Here is a 22,665-nt window from a genome sequence, read left to right as displayed (position 1 = left end):
CGGTCCACGGCGTCATCCTTACTTGTGGGAACCAATACCAAAGCTTTAGGACACGGATGAAGGGAGGGAGCAAATCAGGTCACCTAAATGGAAGGCACCACGGCTTGCAAAACCTTTCTCCCAAAAATAGCCTCAGAAGAAGCAAAAGTATCAAACTTGTAAAATTTGGTAAAAGTGTGCAGTGAAGACCAAGTCGCTGCCCTACATATCTGATCAACAGAAGCCTCGTTCTTGAAGGCCCATGTGGAAGCCACAGCCCTAGTGGAATGAGCTGTGATTCTTTCGGGAGGCTGCCGTCCGGCAGTCTCGTAAGCCAATCTGATGATGCTTTTAATCCAAAAAGAGAGAGAGGTAGAAGTTGCTTTTTGACCTCTCCTTTTACCTGAATAAACAACAAACAAGGAAGATGTTTGTCTAAAATCCTTTGTAGCATCTAAATAGAATTTTAGAGCGCGAACAACATCCAAATTGTGCAACAAACGTTCCTTCTTTGAAACTGGTTTCGGACACAGAGAAGGCACGATAATCTCCTGGTTAATGTTTTTGTTAGAAACAACTTTCGGAAGAAAACCAGGTTTAGTACGTAAAACCACCTTATCTGCATGGAACACCAGATAAGGAGGGGAACACTGCAGAGCAGATAATTCTGAAACTCTTCTAGCAGAAGAAATTGCAACTAAAAACAAAACTTTCCAAGATAATAACTTAATATCAACGGAATGTAAGGGTTCAAACGGAACCCCCTGAAGAACTGAAAGAACTAAATTGAGACTCCAAGGAGGAGTCAAAGGTTTGTAAACAGGCTTAATTCTAACCAAAGCCTGAACAAAGGCTTGAACATCTGGCACAGCTGCCAGCTTTTTGTGAAGTAACACCGACAAGGCAGAAATCTGTCCCTTCAGGGAACTTGCCGATAATCCTTTTTCCAATCCTTCTTGAAGGAAGGATAGAATCCTAGGAATCTTAACCTTGTCCCAAGGGAATCCTTTAGATTCACACCAACAGATATATTTTTTCCAAATTTTGTGGTAAATCTTTCTAGTTACAGGCTTTCTGGCCTGAACAAGAGTATCGATAACAGAATCTGAGAAACCTCGCTTCGATAAAATCAAGCGTTCAATCTCCAGGCAGTCAGCTGGAGTGAAACCAGATTCGGATGTTCGAACGGACCCTGAACCAGAAGGTCTCGTCTCAAAGGTAGCTTCCAAGGTGGAGCCGATGACATATTCACCAGATCTGCATACCAAGTCCTGCGTGGCCACGCAGGAGCTATCAAGATCACCGACGCCCTCTCCTGATTGATCCTGGCTACCAGCCTGGGAATGAGAGGAAACGGCGGAAACACATAAGCTAGTTTGAAGGTCCAAGGTGCTACTAGTGCATCCACTAGAGCCGCCTTGGGATCCCTGGATCTGGACCCGTAACAGGGAACTTTGAAGTTCTGACGAGAGGCCATTAGATCCATGTCTGGAATGCCCCACAGCTGAGTGACTAGGGCAAAGATTTCCGGATGGAGTTCCCACTCCCCCGGATGCAATGTCTGACGACTCAGAAAATCCGCTTCCCAATTTTCCACTCCCGGGATGTGGATAGCAGACAGGTGGCAGGAGTGAGACTCCGCCCATAGAATAATCTTGGTCACTTCCTCCATCGCTAGGGAACTCCTTGTTCCCCCCTGATGGTTGATGTACGCAACAGTCGTCATGTTGTCTGATTGAAACCGTATGAACTTGGTCCTCGCTAGCTGAGGCCAAGCCTTGAGAGCATTGAATATCGCTCTCAGTTCCAGAATATTTATCGGTAGAAGAGATTCTTCCCGAGACCAAAGACCCTGAGCTTTCAGGGATCCCCAGACCGCGCCCCAGCCCGTCAGACTGGCGTCGGTCGTGACAATGACCCACTCTGGTCTGCGGAATGTCATCCCTTGTGACAGGTTGTCCAGGGACAGCCACCAACGGAGTGAGTCTCTGGTCCTCTGATTTACTTGTATCTTTGGAGACAAGTCTGTATAGTCCCCATTCCACTGACTGAGCATGCACAGTTGTAATGGTCTTAGATGAATGCGCGCAAAAGGAACTATGTCCATTGCCGCTACCATCAACCCGATCACTTCCATGCACTGAGCTACGGAAGGAAGAGGAACGGAATGAAGTATCCGACAAGAGTCCAGAAGCTTTGTTATTCTGGCCTCTGTTAGAAAAATCCTCATTTCTGAGGAGTCTGTAATTGTTCCCAAGAAGGGAACCCTTGTTGACGGGGATAGAGAACTCTTTTCCACGTTCACTTTCCAGCCGTGAGATCTGAGAAAGGCCAGGACGATGTCCGTGTGAGCCTTTGCTCGAGGGAGGGACGACGCTTGAATCAGAATGTCGTCCAGGTAGGGTACTACTGCAATGCCCCTTGGTCTTAGCACCGCTAGAAGGGACCCTAGTACCTTTGTGAAAATCCTTGGAGCAGTGGCTAATCCGAAAGGAAGCGCCACGAACTGGTAATGTTTGTCCAGGAATGCAAACCTTAGGAACCGATGATGTTCCTTGTGGATAGGAATATGTAGATACGCATCCTTTAAATCCACCGTGGTCATGAATTGACCTTCCTGGATGGAAGGAAGGATAGTTCGAATGGTTTCCATCTTGAACGATGGGACCTTGAGAAATTTGTTTAAGATCTTGAGATCTAGGATTGGTCTGAACGTTCCCTCTTTTTTGGGAACTATGAACAGATTGGAGTAGAACCCCATCCCTTGTTCTCTTAATGGAACAGGATGAATCACTCCCATTTTTAACAGGTCTTCTACACAATGTAAGAACGCCTGTCTTTTTATGTGGTCTGAAGACAACTGAGACCTGTGGAACCTCCCCCTTGGGGGAAGTCCCTTGAATTCCAGAAGATAACCCTGGGAGACTATTTCTAGCGCCCAAGGATCCAGAACATCTCTTGCCCAAGCCTGAGCGAAGAGAGAGAGTCTGCCCCCCACCAGATCCGGTCCCGGATCGGGGGCCAATATTTCATGCTGTCTTGGTAGCAGTGGCAGGTTTCTTGGCCTGCTTTCCCTTGTTCCAGCCTTGCATTGGTCTCCAAGCTGGCTTGGCCTGAGAAGTATTACCCTCTTGCTTAGAGGACGTAGCACCTTGGGCTGGTCCGTTTTTACGAAAGGGACGAAAATTAGGTCTATTTTTTGCCTTGAAAGGCCGATCCTGAGGAAGGGCGTGGCCCTTACCCCCAGTGATATCAGAGATAATCTCTTTCAAGTCAGGACCAAACAGCGTTTTCCCCTTGAAAGGAATGTTTAGTAGCTTGTTCTTGGAAGACGCATCAGCCGACCAAGATTTCAACCAAAGCGCTCTGCGCGCCACAATAGCAAACCCAGAATTCTTAGCCGCTAACTTAGCCAATTGCAAAGAGGCGTCTAGAGTGAAAGAATTAGCCAATTTGAGAGCATTGATTCTGTCCATAATCTCCTCATAAGGAGGAGAGTCACTATCGAGCACCTTAATCAGTTCATCAAACCAGAAATATGCGGCTGTAGTGACAGGGACAATGCATGAAATGGGTTGTAGAAGGTAACCCTGCTGAACAAACATCTTTTTAAGCAAACCTTCTAATTTTTTATCCATAGGATCTTTGAAAGCACAACTATCCTCTATGGGAATAGTGGTGCGTTTGTTTAAAGTAGAAACCGCTCCCTCGACCTTGGGGACTGACTGCCATAAGTCCTTTCTGGGGTCGACCATAGGAAACAATTTTTTAAATATGGGGGGAGGGACGAAAGGAATACCGGGCCTTTCCCATTCTTTATTAACAATGTCCGCCACCCGCTTGGGTATAGGAAAAGCTTCTGGGAGCCCCGGCACCTCTAGGAACTTGTCCATTTTACATAGTTTCTCTGGGATGACCAAATTTTCACAATCATCCAGAGTGGATAATACCTCCTTAAGCAAAATGCGGAGATGTTCCAATTTAAATTTAAATGTAATCACATCAGATTCAGCCTGCTGAGAAATGTTCCCTAAATCAGTAATTTCTCCCTCAGACAAAACCTCCCTGGCCCCCTCAGATTGGGTTAGGGGCCCTTCAGAGATATTAATATCAGCGTCGTCATGCTCTTCAGTAACTAAAACAGAGCAGCCACGCTTACGCTGACAAGGGTTCATTTTGGCTAAAATGTTTTTGACAGAATTATCCATTACAGCCGTTAATTGTTGCATAGTAAGGAGTATTGGCGCGCTAGATGTACTAGGGGCCTCCTGAGTGGGCAAGACTCGTGTAGACGAAGGAGGGAATGATGCAGTACCATGCTTACTCCCCTCACTTGAGGAATCATCTTGGGCATCATTGTCATTATCACATAAATCACATTTATTTAAATGAATAGGAATTCTGGCTTCCCCACATTCAGAACACAGTCTATCTGGTAGTTCAGACATGTTAAACAGGCATAAACTTGATAAGAAAGTACAAAAAACGTTTTAAAATAAAACCGTTACTGTCACTTTAAATTTTAAACTGAACACACTTTATTACTGCAATTGCGAAAAAACATGAAGGAATTGTTCAAAATTCACCAAATTTTCACCACAGTGTCTTAAAGCCTTGAAAATATTGCACACCAATTTTGGAAGCTTTAACCCTTAAAATAACGGAACCGGAGCCGTTTTAAGCTTTAACCCCTTTACAGTCCCTGGTATCTGCTTTGCTGAGACCCAACCAAACCCAAAGGGGAATACGATACCAAATGACGCCTTCAGAAGGTCTTTTATAAGTATCAGAGCTCCTCTCACATGCGACTGCATGCCATGCCTCTCAAAAACAAGTGCGCAACACCGGCGCGAAAATGAGACTCTGCCTATGCTTTGGGAAAGCCCCTAAAGAATAAGGTGTCTAAAACAGTGCCTGCCGATATTATTATATCAAAATACCCAGAATAAATGATTCCTCAAGGCTAAATAAGTGTTAATATCAATCGATTTAGCCCAAAAAAAGTCTACAGTCTAAATAAGCCCTTGTGAAGCCCTTATTTACAATCGTAATAAACATGGCTTACCGGATCCCATAGGGAAAATGACAGCTTCCAGCATTACCTCGTCTTGTTAGAATGTGTCATACCTCAAGCAGCAAGGGACTGCAAACTGTTCCCCCAACTGAAGTTAATTGCTCTCAACAGTCCTGTGTGGAACAGCCATGGATTTTAGTTACGGTTGCTAAAATCATTTTCCTCATACAAACAGAATTCTTCATCTCTTTTCTGTTTCTGAGTAAATAGTACGTACCAGCACTATTTGAAAATAACAAACTCTTGATTGAATAATGAAAAACTACAGTTAAACACTAAAAAACTCTAAGCCATCTCCGTGGAGATGTTGCCTGTACAACGGCAAAGAGAATGACTGGGGTAGGCGGAGCCTAGGAGGGATCATGTGACCAGCTTTGCTGGGCTCTTTGCCATTTCCTGTTGGGGAAGAGAATATCCCACAAGTAAGGATGACGCCGTGGACCGGACACACCTATGTTGGAGAAATAGAAATATAAACAAAACAAAAAAAAGGTGGAGTTAATTAAATAATTTAAAAATTTCAAACCTAAGCGATAAAGAACCACAAGTAGAATAAGAATCTTTTTTAAGCAGCATTATAATGCAAACATTACATTGTCATTTTTGCATTAATAACCTTAGCTAGCTAATTTTAACCCCCACTAAAGGGTTAAACATAGAAAAAGTTCTGCTTGGGAGACTAAAACATTGCCTCTCCTGAGTAAGACACAACCACTCAGCCAATCAGGATAGGCAGTCACATGCACCTGCCAATATCTACCTATTTTCAGTTAGGGCGCTACAACAAAATTAGAGCATTAATATTCTTTTTTCACTATAATGTCTATTTAACACAACCACCTTTCATTGGATATTAAACACTAAGTAAATGCTAGATAGAATGATGCATTCAAAGAAAAGATTAGTCTGCGAATAACATGTATATGTGTTTTTTAAAGTTTCATTAGTTGTTTAAATATTGTTGAAATAAGTGCAATATTTTAGTGTCTATAAAACAATGGGAGCTGCCATGTTGTAACTTAGGTTACCTTCTCTGCTGTGGCCAATTAGGGACGGTTATAAATAGGTCACTAGAGTGTGCAGCCAATGGCTGTGTGGAATATAACAGTGTTCTGCACTTCCAATTCTAACAGGAACTGAAAAGCTCACAATTTCAGAATGGAATTGCAGGAAAATAGGACAAAATAAATAATGAAAGAACATTTCAGAGTTTTTATTATATATACAGTTTATCATTTTATATTACCAGCTCAAAGTGTTTAATGTCATTTAATACATTTAATGCACACTCTTGAATTTGCCTACCTGCTTTTCAACAAAGGATACCAAAAGAACAAAGTAAAGGTCATAACTGTGTACAACCTATACATGAACGCTATAATGCATTCGGTCTCTTTAAACACTACTGAATTCTTATATGCTACGAAATGCAATACTACTAGGACAACTGCCTCCTGGAACTAATGTACAAAGAGATCATTCCTATAAATATAAGCAAGCCTTGAAATGTACTGGTTCATGTTACACCATCAGGTGACCCCCTCACCTGCATCTCCTTGTCAGAATACTTCTGTGGGTTTTTGCTACCCTGGCTCTTTTTCCTCAGTTTTTTTAATTCTCCCTGGCACTTCTCCAAGGCATCCCCTTTATTCTTCTGCTCAATCTGATACTTTTTCAGTGCGGCCTAGATTGAACAAATTGGGGGGGGGGGGGGGGGGGGGAAGAGAGAGAGAAGAACAGAATTTCAGTCTTGTTCCACAAAAAGAGAATTACTGTGGGAAATAGCAGAAATTACATTTTACATGGCAAAACATGAACCACTGCATACATTGTTAAACCTGATTTGTATTTACAGCAGATAAACCAGTTTTCATTAAAAAAAAATCCATATATACACATTGGTCAAATTGTAAAATTAGACAGCTGCATTCAACCGTTTTTTTTATTTTTTATAAACAAATGACATATATGGCAGCGGGTCTTTTCGCCACCGGATTTATTTGTGTGAAAGTGAAAGGCACAAAGATCTGTGCAAATCCAGATGTTTGTGTGTTGCATTTTTAAACAAATAAATCCGGCACTGAAAAAAGACCCGAATACTGATGTAAGATATATCGTGAACGTTTTTCTCGCTGTAGGAAATGCACCTTTGAATTAGAAAAAGAGGCTTTATTGTTCACTTACGCTTAAGTATCTGGCGTCCAACTCCACCTTCTGTTCGATCTGCGTCAGTAGTTCGTTGTGGAAAGATTTTAACTATAAAAGAGATAGCACCTATTACGCTATACATTTATTGGCAAAAATCATTTATATATTATATGTGTAAATACAAAGTTTTGGGTCAATTACACGGCTCAGGTTTACTAGATTTTAGAAACTTACTGGCAGGCTTGATGTAATGTTTAACATGACGGAAATTATTGTGCACCTCATAGCAAAGAGTATAACCAAAGGTAATTAACATGAGGTTCCAATAGTCAGAAACTTAGAATGTCTAGAGTTTAGGTAGAGTTTAGGTAAAATACACATGAAAATCTTTTGACATTAAAACCAAACAAATGGTTTAATTATGTGTAGTAAGAAAAACTTTGTAATACACTTTTATTACTTATTTGTACTCCCCTTTTCTGCAATTTAAAAAATTATGGGTTTTCTAGCTCTGAGAACTGGAAGTGCACTACAGAATTCACAAGCTTAAAAGTGACATTAAAGAGACATTAAACACCTTGAGATGGTAATATAAAATTATAAATTGTGTATATATAAAAAAACTCTGCAATATGATTTCATTATTTATTTTGTCCCCTTTTCCTGTAATTCTATTCTGAAACTGTGAGCTTTTCAGTTCCTGTTAGAAATGGAAGTGCAGATGGGTTCAGCTAGTTATATTTTTGTCGATACACATTGGAAATGTGAATGCGACTGTTTAATTTTGATGTTCTGTTAATTGTTGTTCCTACACTATAAAACCAAAAGATCAGCGTGTACACTAATATGTACAATTGTAATATTTAACTGAGAATTTTGCATACTTCTGTAACCTTTATTGCAATATATGTAACTTTTTTTTGGTCATTCAATAAAGCTGATTTTTAATGGAAAAAAAATTCCAGACAGCCATTGGCTGCATACTCTAGTGACCTATTTATAACTGTCCCTAATTGGCCACAGCAGAGAAGGTAACCTAAGTTACAACATGGCAGCTCCAATTGACACTAAAATGTCCAATTGACAATAAAATTTTACTCTTATTTTGTCAATGTTTAAACAGCGAATGAAACTTTAAAAAATACATCTACATGTTATTCTCAGACTAATCTTTTCTATGAATGCACCATTCTATCTAGCATTTATTTAGTGTTTAATGTCCCTTTAAACACTAAGGGCTAGATTACAAGTGAAGCGCTAATATATCATGGGCAAAAAACAGGCAAATTTGCCCGTTTATGGGCGCACGATAAATAACCAGCCATTAAAGTGGCTGGTTAATGCTAATGCAAGCTTGCGGTAGAACTCTGTGAATTAACCAGAGGTCAAACCTCTGGTTCATTAAAAAAAATGTCCCCAAATTTGCCCCAAAATATAAGTTGCTTTATTAAAATTTTAAAAAGTAGCATCTTTATTTTTTTTTAAATAATCACTGCACAAAGCAGTTTTAAGGGGTTAAAAGTGTTCGGATGTGGGGTGTTAGGGGAAAAAGGAAATTTATGCTTACCTGATAAATTTATTTCTTTTACGATATGACAAGTCCACGGATTTCATCCTTACTTATGGGATATCGCCTCCTGGTCAGCAGGACGACGTAAAGAGCACCACAGCAGAGCTGTATATATAGCTCCTCCCTTCCCTCCCACTCCAGTCATTCGACCGAAGTTAGGAAGAGAAAGGAAAAGCCAAGGTGCAGAGGTGACGGAAGTTTAACAAAAATAAAGACCTGTCTTAGAAAATGAAAGGGTGGGCCGTGGACTCGTCATATCGTAAAAGAAATAAATTTATCAGGTAAGCATAAATTTCTTTTTCTTTTACAAGATATGACAAGTCCACGGATTTCATCCTTACTTATGGGATACAATACCAAAGCTATAGGACACGGATGAAAGGGAGGGACAAGACAGGAACCTAAATGGAAGGCACCACTGCTTGAAGAACCTTTCTCCCAAAAACAGCCTCGGACAAGGCAAAAGTATCAAATTTGTAAAATTTGGAAAAAGTGTGAAGAGACGACCAAGTTGCAGCCTTGCAAATCTGTTCAACAGAAGCATCATTTTTAAATGCCCGTAAGGAAGCCACAGCCCTAGTAGAATGAGCCGTAATTCTTTCAGGAGGCTGCTGTCCAGCAGTCTCATATGCAAAACGGATGATACTCTTCAACCAAAAAGAAAGGGAGGTAGTAGCCGTAGCTTTCTGGCCCCTACGTTTTCCGGAAAAAACAACAAATAATGAAGATCGGATCATCCATTACTTGTGGGATATTCTCCTTCCCAACAGGAAGTTGCAAGAGGATCACCCACAGCAGAGCTGCTATATAGCTCCTCCCCTCACTGCCATATCCAGTCATTCGACCGAAACAAGCCGAGAAAGGAGAAACCATAGGGTGCAGTGGTGACTGTAGTTTAATTAAAATTTAGACCTGCCTTAAAAGGACAGGACGGGCCGTGGACTGGATACACTACAAGAGAAATAAATGTATTTAGGTAAGCATAAATTATATTTTCTCTTGTTAAGTGTATCCAGTCCACGGATCATCCATTACTTGTGGGATACCAATACCAAAGCTAAAGTACACGGATGATGGGAGGGACAAGGCAGGAACTTAAACGGAAGGAACCAGTGCCTGTAAAACCTTTCTCCCAAAAACAGCCTCCGAAGAAGCAAAAGTATCAAATTTGTAAAATTTTGAAAAGGTATGAAGCGAAGACCAAGTCACAGCCTTGCAAATCTGTTCAACAGAGGCCTCATTTTTAAAGGCCCAGGTGGAAGCCACAGCTCTAGTAGAATGAGCTGTAATCCTTTCAGGGGGCTGCTGTCCAGCAGTCTCATAGGCTAAATGGATTATACTCCGAAGCCAAAAAGAAAGAGAGGTTGCCGAGGCCTTTTGACCTCTCCTCTGTCCAGAGTAAACAACAAACAGGTTAGATGTTTGACGAAAATCTTTAGTAGCTTGTAAGTAAAACTTCAAGGCACGGACTACGTCTAGTGTGCATACTATATATATTTTCTTCCGAAATGTTTATGAGATATATTGTAATATCTGCCACATACTTGTTTTGATACTAGCTGTATATGTTAAAGTACATGCATACAATGGGTTATATATTCACATACTGGTATCAAGAAAAGTCAGTTTGTATTGTGAAGGTCACCATAGCAACATTTGCATAAGTAATTGGTAGATTGGGTGTGACCAATGTTTTAATTTATTTGAGGATGTATAAATAGGAGACTTCAGTTCTAGATCAGTATAACTTGCCTGAGGAAACAGAGTGGTAGCTCTGAGAAACGCGTAGCGAATTCTACTGATTTTTATTGTACACTGTTATATCTTTATATAAAGTGTTTTTTATATATATCTGGAGTCTCCTGGATTTTTTATCTGAACATTTTGAATACATTGGACCATCTTTCACCAGAGTGGTATGTGCGCTGGGCCACTTTTAATATACCCAGCTTGCTTCATTAGCACTACAGTGTGCTCTATACTTTGTGAGTATATCTCTGAAGGGTTAAGCTGGTGGGTTCACACTCTGCTTACTAATTCCACACTAGGAGTCGCCCTCTGTATATCTTTTTACTTTTCAGATAATTTTGGAAATCTACTAAGAGGAGCTGCCCTAGCATTCTAATGCACAGTCAACTGGGACACTGATAAGTTTCCAGACTGCTTATCTAGGCATTATCTTTGCCTTCACTACATGTGAGTACAAAATCTATATCTCATTTTATTTATCCTTATATATACTGGCTACACTAGGAGGCGCCCTTTCTTTTTTTGTTTCATACGTCTAGATTATGCAAAAGACGTTCCTTCTTTGAAGAAGGATTAGGACACAATGATGGAACAACAATCTCTTGATTGATATTCTTGTTAGAAACCACCTTGGGTAAAAACCCAGGTTTTGTACGCAGAACTACTTTATCTGAATGAAAGATCAGATAAGGAGAATCACAATATAAGGCAGATAACTCAGAGACTCTTCGAGCCGAGGAAATAGCCATCAGAAACAGAACTTTCCATAGATAGAAGTTTGATATCAATAGAATGAAGGGGTGAAGAACTTTTAGAACCAAGTTTAAGCTCCATGGAGGAGCAACAGGTTTAAACACAGGCTTAATTCTAACTAAAGCCTGACAAAATACCTGAACGTCTGGAACTTCTGCCAGACGCTTGTGTAAAAGAATAGACAGAGCAGAAATCTGTCCCTTTAAAGAACTAGCTGATAATCCTTTGTCCAAACCCTCTTGGAGGAAGGACAATATCCTAGGAATCCTAACCCTACTCCTATCCAATTCTTGGATTCACACCAATGCAGATATTTACGCCATATCTTGTGGTAGATTTTCCTGGTGACAGGCTTTCGTGCCTGTATTAAGGTATCAATGACTGACTCGGAGAAGCCACGCTTTGATAGGATCAAGCGTTCAATCTCCATGCAGTCAGTCTCAGAGAAATTAGATTTGGATGATTGAAAGGACCTTGTATTAGAAGGTCTTGTCTCAGAGGCAGAGTCCATGGTGGAAAGGATGACATGTCCACCAGATCTGCATACCAGGTCCTGCGTGGCCACGCAGGCGCTATCAGAATCACCGATGCTCTCTCCTGTCTGATTTTGGCAATCAGTCGAGGGAGCAGAGGAAACAGTGGAACAACATAAGCCAGGTTGAAGAACCAAGGAGCTGCTAGAGCATCTATCAGCGTCGCTTCTGGGTCCCTGGACCTGGATCCGTAACAAGGAAGCTTGGCGTTCTGGCGAGACGCCATGAGATCCAGTTCTGGTTTGCCCCAACGATGGACCAATTGAGCAAACACCTCCGGATGGAGCTCCCACTCCCCCGGATGAAAAGTCTGACGACTTAGAAAATCCGCCTCCCAGTTCTCTACGCCCGGGATATGGATCGCTGATAGGTGGCAAGAGTGAGTCTCTGCCCAGCGAATTATCTTGGAGACTTCTGACATCGCTAGGGAACTCCTGGTTCCCCCTTGATGGTTGATGTAAGCCACAGTCGTGATGTTGTCCGACTGAAATCTGATGAACCTCAGTGTTGCTAACTGAGGCCAAGCTAGAAGAGCATTGAATATTGCTCTTAACTCCAGAATATTTATTGGGAGGAGTTTCTCCTCCTGAGTCCATGAACCCTGAGCCTTCAGGGAGTTCCGGACTGCACCCCAACCTAGAAGGCTGGCATCTGTTGTTACAATCGTCTAATCTGGTCTGCGAAAGGTCATACCCTTGGACAGGTGGACCCGAGATAACCACCAGAGAAGAGAATCTCTGGTTTCCTGATCCAGATTTAGTAGAGGGGACAAATCTGTGTAATCCCCATTCCACTGACTGAGCATGCATAATTGCAGAGGTCTGAGATGTAGGCGTGCAAATGGCACTATGATCATCGCCGCTACCATTAAGCCGATTACTTCCATGCACTGAGTCACCGTAGGGCACGGAATGGAGTGAAGAACACGGCAAGCATTTAGAAGTTTTGATAACCTGGACTCCATCAGGTAAATTTTCATTTCTACAGAATCTATAAGAGTCCCTAGGAAGGAAACCCTTGTGAGAGGAGATAGAGAACTCTTTTCTTCGTTCACTTTCCACCCATGCGACCTCAGAAATGCCAGAACTATCTCTGTATGAGACTTGGCAATTTGAAAGCTTGACGCCTGTATCAGGATGTCGTCTAGATAAGGAGCCACCGCTATGCCTCGCGGTCTTAGAACCGCCAGAAGTGAGCCCAGAACCTTTGTAAAAATTCTTGGGGCTGTAGCCAACCCGAAGGGAAGAGCTACAAATTGGTAATGCCTGTCTAGAAAGGCAAACCTTAGGAACCGATGATGAGTCTTGTGAATCGGAATGTGAAGGTAGGCATCCTTTAAGTCCACTGTGGTCATGTACTGACCCTCTTGGATCATGGGTAAGATGGTCCGAATAGTTTCCATCTTGAATGATGGAACTCTGAGGAATTTGTTTAAGATCTTTAGATCCAAAATTGGTCTGAAGGTTCCCTCTTTTTTGGGAACCACAAACAGATTTGAATAAAAACCCTGTCCTTGTTCCGTCTGTGGAACTGGATGGATCACTCCCATTACTAGGAGGTCTTGCACGCAGCGTAGGAATGCCTCTTTCTTTATCTGATTTGCAGATAATCGTGAAAGGTGAAATCTCCCTTGTGGAGGAGAAGCTTTGAAGTCCAGAAGATATCCCTGAGATATGATCTCCAACGCCCAGGGATCCTGAACATCTCTTGCCCACGCCTGGGCGAAGAGAGAAAGTCTGCCCCCTACTAGATCCGTTGCCGGATAGGGGGCCGTTCCTTCATGCTGTCTTGGAGGCCGCAGCAGGTTTTCTGGCCTGCTTGCCCTTGTTCCAGGACTGGTTAGATTTCCAGGCCTGCTTGGATTAAGCAAAAGTTCCCTCTTGTTTTGAAGCAGAGGAAGTTGATGCTGCACCTGCCTTGAAATTTCGAAAGGCACGAAAATTAGACTGTTTGGCCCTTGATTTGGCCCTGTCCTGAGGAAGGGTATGACCCTTACCTCCAGTAATGTCAGCAATAATTTCTTTCAAACCAGGCCCGAATAAGGTCTGCCCCTTGAAAGGAATGTTGAGTAATTTAGACTTTGAAGTCACGTCCGGCATAACTTTCCCCTCGACAGAACCCTCTGGTGACAATTCTTTTATAGATAAAGACTGATCTTTACTGTTTAAGGTGAAATCAATACATTTAGTACACATTCTCCTATGGGGCTCCACCATGGCTTTTAAACATAATGAACAAGTAGTTTCCTCTGTGTCAGACATGTTTGTACAGACTAGCAATGAGACTAGCAAGCTTGGAAAACACTTTAAACCAAGTTAACAAGCAATATAAAAAACGTTACTGCGCCTTTAAGAAAAACAAATTGTCAAAATTTGAAATAACAGTGAAAAAAGGCAGTTACACTAACGAAATTTTTACAGTGTATGTAACAAGTTAGCAGAGCATTGCACCCACTTGCAAATGGATGATTAACCCCTTAATACCAAAAACGGAATAACAAATGAAAAAAAAACGTTTTTAAAAGCAGTCCCAACAACTGCCACAGCTCTACTGTGGCTGTTACCTTCCTCAAACACGACTTTTGAAGCCTTTTGAGCCCTTCAGAGATGTCCTGTATCATGCAGAGGGAAGCTGAATGTCTCTGTCTGCAATTTTAGCTGCGCAGAAAAGCGCTAAAATAGGCCCCTCCCACTCATATTACAACAGTGGAAAGCCTCAGGAAACTGTTTCTAGGCAAAAATCAAGCCAGCCATGTGGAAAAAAACTAGGCCCCAATAAGTTTTATCACCAAGCATATATAAAAACGATTAAACATGCCAGCAAACGTTTTATATTGCACTTTTATAAGAGTATGTATCTCTGGTAATAAGCCTGATACCAGTCGCTATTAAATCACTGTATTTAGGCTTAACTTACATTAATCCAGTATCAGCAGCATTTTCTAGCAAATTCCATCCCTAGAAAAATGTTAACTGCACATACCTTTATTGCAGGATAAACTGCACGCCATTCCCCCTCTGAAGTTACCTCACTCCTCAGAATATGTGAGAACAGCAGTGGATCTTAGTTACTTCTGCTAAGATCATAGAAAACGCAGGCAGATTCTTCTTCTAAATGCTGCCTGAGATAAAATAATACACTCCGGTACCATTTAAAAAACATAATTTATGCTTACCTGATAAATTTATTTCTCTTGTAGTGTATTCAGTCCACGGGTCATCCATTACTTATGGGATATATTCCCTTCCCAACAGGAAGTTGCAAGAGGATCACCCAAGCAGAGCTGCTATATAGCTCCTCCCCTCACATGTCATATCCAGTCATTCGACCGAAACAAGACAAGAAAGGAGAAACCATAGGGTGCAGTGGTGACTGGAGTTTTAATTAAAATTTAGATCTGCCTTAAAAGACAGGGCGGGCCGTGGACTGAATACACTACAAGAGAAATAAATTTATCAGGTAAGCATAAATTATGTTTTCTCTTGTTAAGTGTATTCAGTCCACGGGTCATCCATTACTTATGGGATACCAATACCAAAGCCAAAGTACACGGATGATGGGAGGGACAAGGCAGGAACTTAAACGGAAGGAACCACTGCCTGTAGAACCTTTCTCCCAAAAACAGCCTCCGAAGAAGCAAAAGTGTCAAATTTGTAAAATTTTCAAAAAGTGTGAAGCGAAGACCAAGTTGCAGCCTTGCAAATCTGTTCAACAGAGGCCTCATTCTTAAAGGCCCAGGTGGAAGCCACAGCTCTAGTGGAATGAGCTGTAATTCTTTCAGGGGGCTTCTGTCCAGCAGTCTCATAGGCTAAACGTATTATGCTACGAAGCCAAAAGGAGAGAGAGGTTGCCGAAGCTTTTTGACCTCTGCTCTGACCAGAGTACACGACAAACAGGGAAGAAGTTTGACGAAAATCTTTAGTTGCCTGTAAATAGAACTTCAGGGCACGGACTACGTCCAGATTATGCAAAAGTCGTTCCTTCTTTGAAGAAGGATTAGGACATAATGATGGAACAACAATCTCCTGATTGATATTCCTGTTAGAAACTACCTTAGGTAAAAACCCAGGTTTAGTATGCAGAACTACCTTGTCTGAATGGAAAATCAGATAAGGAGAATCACAATGTAAGGCCGATAACTCAGAGACTCTTCGAGCCGAGGAAATAGCCATCAAAAACAGAACTTTCCAAGATAAAAGCTTAATATCAATGGAATGAAGGGGTTCAAACGGAACCCCTTGAAGAACTTTAAGAACCAAGTTTAAGCTCCACGGAGGAGCAACAGTCTTAAACACAGGCTTAATCCTAGCCAAAGCCTGACAAAAAGCCTGGACGTCTGGAACTTCTGCCAGACGTTTGTGTAAGAGAATAGACAGAACAGAAATCTGTCCCTTTAACGAACTAGCAGATAAGCCCTTTTCTAAACCCTCTTGTAGAAAGGACAATATCCTAGGAATCCTAACCCTACTCCATGAGTAACCCTTGGATTCGCACCAATATAAATATTTACGCCATATCTTATGGTAAATTTTTCTGGTAACAGGCTTCCGTGCCTGTATTAAGGTATCAATAACTGACTCCGAGAAGCCACGCTTTGATAGAATCAAGCGTTCAATCTCCATGCAGTCAGCCTCAGAGAAATTAGATTTGGATGTTTGAAAGGACCTTGTATTAGAAGGTCCTGCCTCAGAGGTAGAGACCATGGTAGACAGGACGACATGTCCACTAGGTCTGCATACCAGGTCCTGCGTGGCCACGCAGGCGCTATCAGAATCACCGATGCTCTCTCCTGTTTGATCTTGGCAATCAGTCGAGGTAGCATCGGAAATGGTGGAAACACATAAGCCATGTTGAAGACCCAAGGGGCTGTCAGAGCATCTATCAGCGCCGCTCCCGGGTCCCTGGACCTGGATCCGTAACAAGGAAGCTTGGCGTTCTGGCGAGACGCCATGAGATCCAGATCTGGTTTGCCCCAACGATGAATCAGTTGAACGAAGACCTCCGGATGAAGTTCCCACTCCCCCGGATGAAAAGTCTGGCGACTTAGAAAATCCGCCTCCCAGTTCTCCACGCCTGGGATGTAGATCGCTGACACGTGGCAAGAGTGAGACTCTGCCCAGCGAATTATCTTTGAGACTTCCAACATCGCTAGGGAACTCCTGGTTCCCCCTTGATGGTTGATGTAAGCCACAGTCGTGATGTTGTCCGACTGAAATCTGATGAACCTCAGTGTTGCTAACTGAGGCCAAGCTAGAAGAGCATTGAATATTGCTCTCAACTCCAGAATATTTATTGGGAGGAGTTTCTCCTCCTGAGTCCATAATCCCTGAGCCTTCAGGGAGTTCCAGACTGCGCCCCAACCTAGAAGGCTGGCATCTGTTGTTACAATCGTCCAATCTGGCCTGCGAAAGGTCATACCCTTGGACAGATGGACCCGAGAAAGCCACCAGAGAAGAGAATCTCTGGTCTCTTGGTCCAGATTTAGCAGAGGGGACAAATCTGAGTAATCCCCATTCCACTGACTTAGCATGCATAATTGCAGCGGTCTGAGATGTCCATTGCCGCTACCATTAAGCCGATTACTTCCATGCACTGAGCCACTGACGGGCGTGGAATGGAATGAAGGACACGGCAAGCATTTAGAAGTTTTGATAACCTGGACTCCGTCAGGTAAATTTTCATCTCTACAGAATCTATAAGAGTCCCTAGAAAGGAGACTCTTGTGAGTGGTGATAGAGAACTCTTTTCCACGTTCACTTTCCACCCATGCGACCTCAGAAATGCCAGAACTATCTCTGTATGAGACTTGGCCATTTGAAAGCTTGACGCCTGTATCAGGATGTCGTCTAGATACGGAGCCACCGCTATGCCTCGCGGTCTTAGAACCGCCAGAAGTGAGCCCAGAACCTTTGTAAAGATTCTCTGGGCCGTAGCCAACCCGAAGGGAAGAGCTACAAACTGGTAATGCCTGTCTAGAAAGGCAAATCTTAGGTACCGATAATGATCTTTGTGAATCGGTATATGAAGGTAGGCATCCTTTAAGTCTACTGTGGTCATGTATTGACCCTCTTGGATCATGGGTAGGATGGTTCGAATAGTTTCCATTTTGAATGATGGAACTCTTAGGAATTTGTTTAAGATTTTTAGGTCCAAGATTGGTCTGAAGGTTCCCTCTTTCTTGGGAACCACAAACAGATTTGAGTAAAACCCTTGCCCTTGTTACGTCCGCGGAACTGGGTGGATCACCCCCATTACTAAGAGGTCTTGCACACAGCGTAGAAATGCCTCTTTCTTTATTTGGTCTGCTGATAACCTTGAAAGATGAAATCTCCCTTGTGGAGGAGAAGCTTTGAAGTCCAGAAGATATCCCTGAGATATTTTCTCCAACGCCCAGGGATCCTGGACATCTCTTGCCCAAGCCTGGGCGAAGAGAGATAGTCTGCCCCCCACTAGATAGGGGGCCCTCTCTTCATGCTGTCTTAGGGGCAGAAGTAGGCTTTCTGGCCTGCTTGCCCTTGTTCCAGGGCTGGTTAGCTTTCCAGCCCTGTCTGTAACGAGCAACAGGTCCTTCCTGTTTTGGAGCGGAGGAAGTTGATGCTGCTCCTGCCTTGAAGTTACGAAAGGCACGAAAATTAGACTGTTTGGCCTTTGATTTGGCCCTGTCCTGAGGAAGAGTATGACCCTTACCTCCAGTAATGTCAGCAATAATTTCTTTCAAGCCGGGCCCGAATAAGGTCTGCCCTTTGAAAGGAATATTAAGCAATTTAGATTTAGAAGTCACGTCAGCTGACCAGGATTTAAGCCATAGCGCTCTGCGCGCCTGGATGGCGAATCCGGAGTTCTTAGCCATTAGTTTGGTTAAATGTACAACGGCATCAGAAACAAATGCATTAGCTAGCTTAAGTGCTTTAAGCTTGGCCATAATCTCATCCAATGGAGCTGTGCGAATGGCCTCTTCCAGAGACTCAAACCAGAATGCCGCAGCAGCAGTGACAGGCGCAATGCATGCAAGGGGCTGTAAGATAAAACCTTGTTGAACAAACATTTTCTTAAGGTAACCTTCTAATTTTTTATCCATTGGATCCGAAAAAGCACAACTATCCTCCACCGGGATAGTGGTACGTTTAGCTAAAGTAGAAACTGCTCCCTCCACCTTAGGGACCGTCTGCCATAAGTCTCGTGTGGTGGCGTCTATTGGAAACATTTTTCCAAAGGGCACACCGGGTCTATCCCACTCCTTGCTAATAATTTCTGTAAGCCTTTTAGGTATAGGAAAAACGTCAGTACACACTGGCACCGCAAAGTATCTATCCAACCTACATATTTTCTCTGGAATTGCAACCGTGTTACAATAATTCAGAGCCGCTAATACCTCCCCTAGCAATACACGGAGGTTCTCAAGCTTAAATTTAAAATTAGAAATCTCTGAATCCGGTCTCCCTGGATCAGATCCGTCACCCACAGAATGAAGCTCTCCATCCTCATGTTCTGCAAATTGTGACGCAGTATCAGACATGGCTCTCACATCATCAGCGCGCTCTGTCCTTAACCCAGAGCTATCGCGCTTGCCTCTTAATTCAGGCAATTTAGATAATACCTCTGTCATAACAGCAGCCATGTCTTGCAAAGTGATTTGTATGGGCCTCTCTGATGTACTTGGCGCCACAATATCACGCGCCTCCTGAGCGGGAGGCGAAGCAACTGACACGTGAGGAGAGTTAGTCGGCATAACTTCCCCCTCGTTGTCTGGTGATAATTTCTTTACAGATATAAATTGACTTTTATTCAAAGTGACATCAATACATTTAGTACACATATTTCTGTGGGGCTCCACATTGGCCTTCAAACATAGTGAACAAACAGATTCATCTGTGTCAGACATGTTTAAACAGACTCGCAATGAGACTAGCAAGCTTGGAAAATCCTTTCAAATAAATTTACAAGCAATATAAAAAACACTACTGCGCCTTTAAGAAGCACAAAAAATCGTCACAGTTGAAATAACAATGAACCAAATCAGTTATAGCAACCAAATTTTCACAGTAAATGTATTAAGTTAGCAAAGCATTGCACCCACTAGCAAATGGATGATTAACCCCTTAATACCCAAAAACGGATAATCAATTTAACAATTAACCTTTTTATCACAGTCAAACACACTGTCACAGGTCTGCTGTGACTGATTACCTCCCTCAAAATGAATTTTGAAGACCCCTGAGCTCTCTAGAGACGTCCTGGATCAAGGAGGAAGAAGCAGGAAGACTGAAACTGAATTTTTACTGCGCAAAAAAGCGCTAAACTAGGCCCCTCCCACTCATATTACAACAGTGGGAAACCTCAGTTAACCGTTTCTATGTAGAAATAAACGACAGCCATGTGGAAAATCATGCCCCAAAAGATTTATCACCAAAGTACCTCACAAAAAACGAATAACATGCCAGTAAACGTTTTAAACATGCACCTTAAAAGTTAGGTAGTGTTATTAATAAGCCTGCTACCAGTCGCTTCTACTGCAGTTAAGGCTCATACATTACTTCAGTATTAACAGTATTTTCTTAGTCAAATTCCATTCCTTAGAAAATTACTTATTGTACATACATTCATCAGCCTGATACCAGTCGCTACTGCATTTAAGGCTGTACTTACATTACATCGGTATCAGCAGTATTTTCTTAGTCAATTCCATTCCTTAGAAAAATAATTTACTGCACAAACCTTGTTTGCAGCATTCCTCACACGCTATTCCCTTTCTGAAAGTTACCCCACTCCTCAGAATGTGCGAGAACAGCCAGAGGATCTAAGTTACTTCTGCTAAGATCATAGAAAACGCAGGCAGATTCTTCTTCCAAATACTGCCTGAGAACAAACAGCACACTCCGGTGCAATTTAAAATAACAAACTTTTGATTGAAGAAATAAACTAAGTATAAAAAACACCTTAGACCTCTCACAACGTCCTATCTAGTTGAGTTGCAAGAGAATGACTGGATATGACATGTGAGGGGAGGAGCTATATATCAGCTCTGCTTGGGTGATCCTCTTGCAACTTCCTGTTGGGAAGGGAATATATCCCATAAGTAATGGATGACCCGTGGACTGAATACACTTAACAAGAGAAATAATAAACGTTTGATTGAAGAAAAAAACTAACTATAATACACCACTCTCCTCTTACTACCTCCATCTTTGTTGAGAGTTGCAAGAGAATGACTGGGTATGGCAGTGAGGGGAGGAGCTATATAGCAGCTCTGCTGTGGGTGATCCTCTTGCAACTTCCTGTTGGTAAGGAGAATATCCCACAAGTAATGGATGATCCGTGGACTGGATACACTTAACAAGAGAAATTAGATTTGGATGATGGAAGGGTCCCTGAATGAGAAGGCCCTGCCTCAATGGAAGCTTCCATGGTGGCAGAGATGACATGTCCACCAAATCGGCATACCAAGTCCTGCGAGGCCACGTAGGAGCGATGAGAATCACTGAAGCCCTCTCCTGTTTGATCCGAGCAATCACCCGGGGAAGGAGAGCAAACGGTGGAAACACATAAGCTATATTGAATGACCAAGGCACTGCCAAGTCATCTATCAGTTCGGCCTGAGGATCCCTGGACCTGGATCCATATCTCGGGAGCTTGGCATTCTGACGAGATGCCATAAGATCCAGCTCCGGCCTGCCCCATCTGAGAATCAGGGTGGCAAAGACCTCCGGATAGAGTTCCCATTCCCCCGGATGAAACGTCTGTCTGCTCAAAAAATCCGCTTCCCAGTTGTCTACTCCTGGGATGTAGATTGCTGACAGATAACAAGAGTGAGCCTCTGCCCACCGAATTATCTTGGATACTTTTGTCATCGCTAGAGAATGATTGATGTAAGCCACAGTCGTGATATTATCCGACTGAAATTGGATTAATTTTGCCGAAGCCAACTGAGGCCAAGCCTGAAGCGCATTGAATATTGCCCTCAACTCCAGAATATTGATTGGAAGTAGAGACTCCGATCGAGTCCACACACCATGAGCCTTCAGGGAATTCCAGACTGCACCCCATTCTAGTAGACTGGCGTCCGTTGTCACTATCACCCATGAGGGTCTGCAGAAGCACGTCCCTTGGGACAGATGATCCTGCGACAACCACCAAAGAAGAGAGTCTCTTATCTCCTGATCCAGATCTATCTGAGGAGACAAATTTGCATAATCTCCATTCCACTGTCTGAGCATGCTCAGTTGTAGAGGTCTGAGATGAAAACGAGCAAACGGAATGATGTCCATTGCTGCCACCATCAATCCAATTACCTCCATGCACTGAGCCACTGATGGCTGAGGATTGGACTGAAGGGATCGGCATGCATTCAGAATCTTTAACTTTCTGACTTCCGTCAAGAAGATTTTCATGATATAGAGTCTATTAGAGTTCCCAGGAAAGGAACCCTTGTTTGTGGAATTAGTGAACTCTTTTCTAGACTCACCTTCCACCCGAGAGTCCTTAGAAAGGCTAGAACCATGTCGGTATGAGACTTTGTCAGCTGATAAGACGACGCCTGGATCAGAAAATCGGCCAGATAAGGCGCCACTGCAATGCCCCGTGGCCTGAAAAATGCCAGCATAGACCCTAGAACTTTTGTAAAAATCCTGGGTGCCGTGGCCAGCCTGAAAAGAAGGGCCACGAACTGAAAAACATAATTTATGCTTACCTGATAAATTTATTTCTCTTGTAGTGTAGTCAGTCCACGGGTCATCCATTACTTATGGGATTATATCTCTTCCCCAACAGGAAGTTGCAAGAGGATCACCCAAGCAGAGCTGCTATATAGCTCCTCCCCTCACATGTCAGTTCCAGTCATTCGACCGAAACAAGACAAGAAA

At 42.7% G+C, this 22,665-nt stretch overlaps 1 protein-coding gene across 4 annotated transcripts in view; it reads right to left on the bottom strand.

Annotated features, from left to right (window-relative positions):
- Positions 1-22,665, bottom strand: part of BAIAP2 (BAR/IMD domain containing adaptor protein 2) — a 549,446-nt gene that overhangs the window by 225,353 nt on the left and 301,428 nt on the right. For all 4 annotated transcript variants that reach the window (XM_053706634.1, XM_053706611.1, XM_053706618.1 and 1 more), the window contains exons 5-6: positions 7,238-7,309; positions 6,600-6,737 (exon numbers count right to left, since the gene is read on the bottom strand). In XM_053706634.1, coding sequence (XP_053562609.1) covers positions 6,600-6,737; positions 7,238-7,309 — 210 coding nt within the window. The remainder of the gene's footprint in view (positions 1-6,599; positions 6,738-7,237; positions 7,310-22,665) is intronic.

The sequence above is a fragment of the Bombina bombina genome, chromosome 1, assembly GCF_027579735.1.
Source record: "Bombina bombina isolate aBomBom1 chromosome 1, aBomBom1.pri, whole genome shotgun sequence".
Taxonomy (NCBI): domain Eukaryota; kingdom Metazoa; phylum Chordata; class Amphibia; order Anura; family Bombinatoridae; genus Bombina; species Bombina bombina.
The sequence above is the reverse complement of the archived record's forward strand: the minus strand, read 5'-3'. Positions and strand labels throughout refer to the sequence as shown.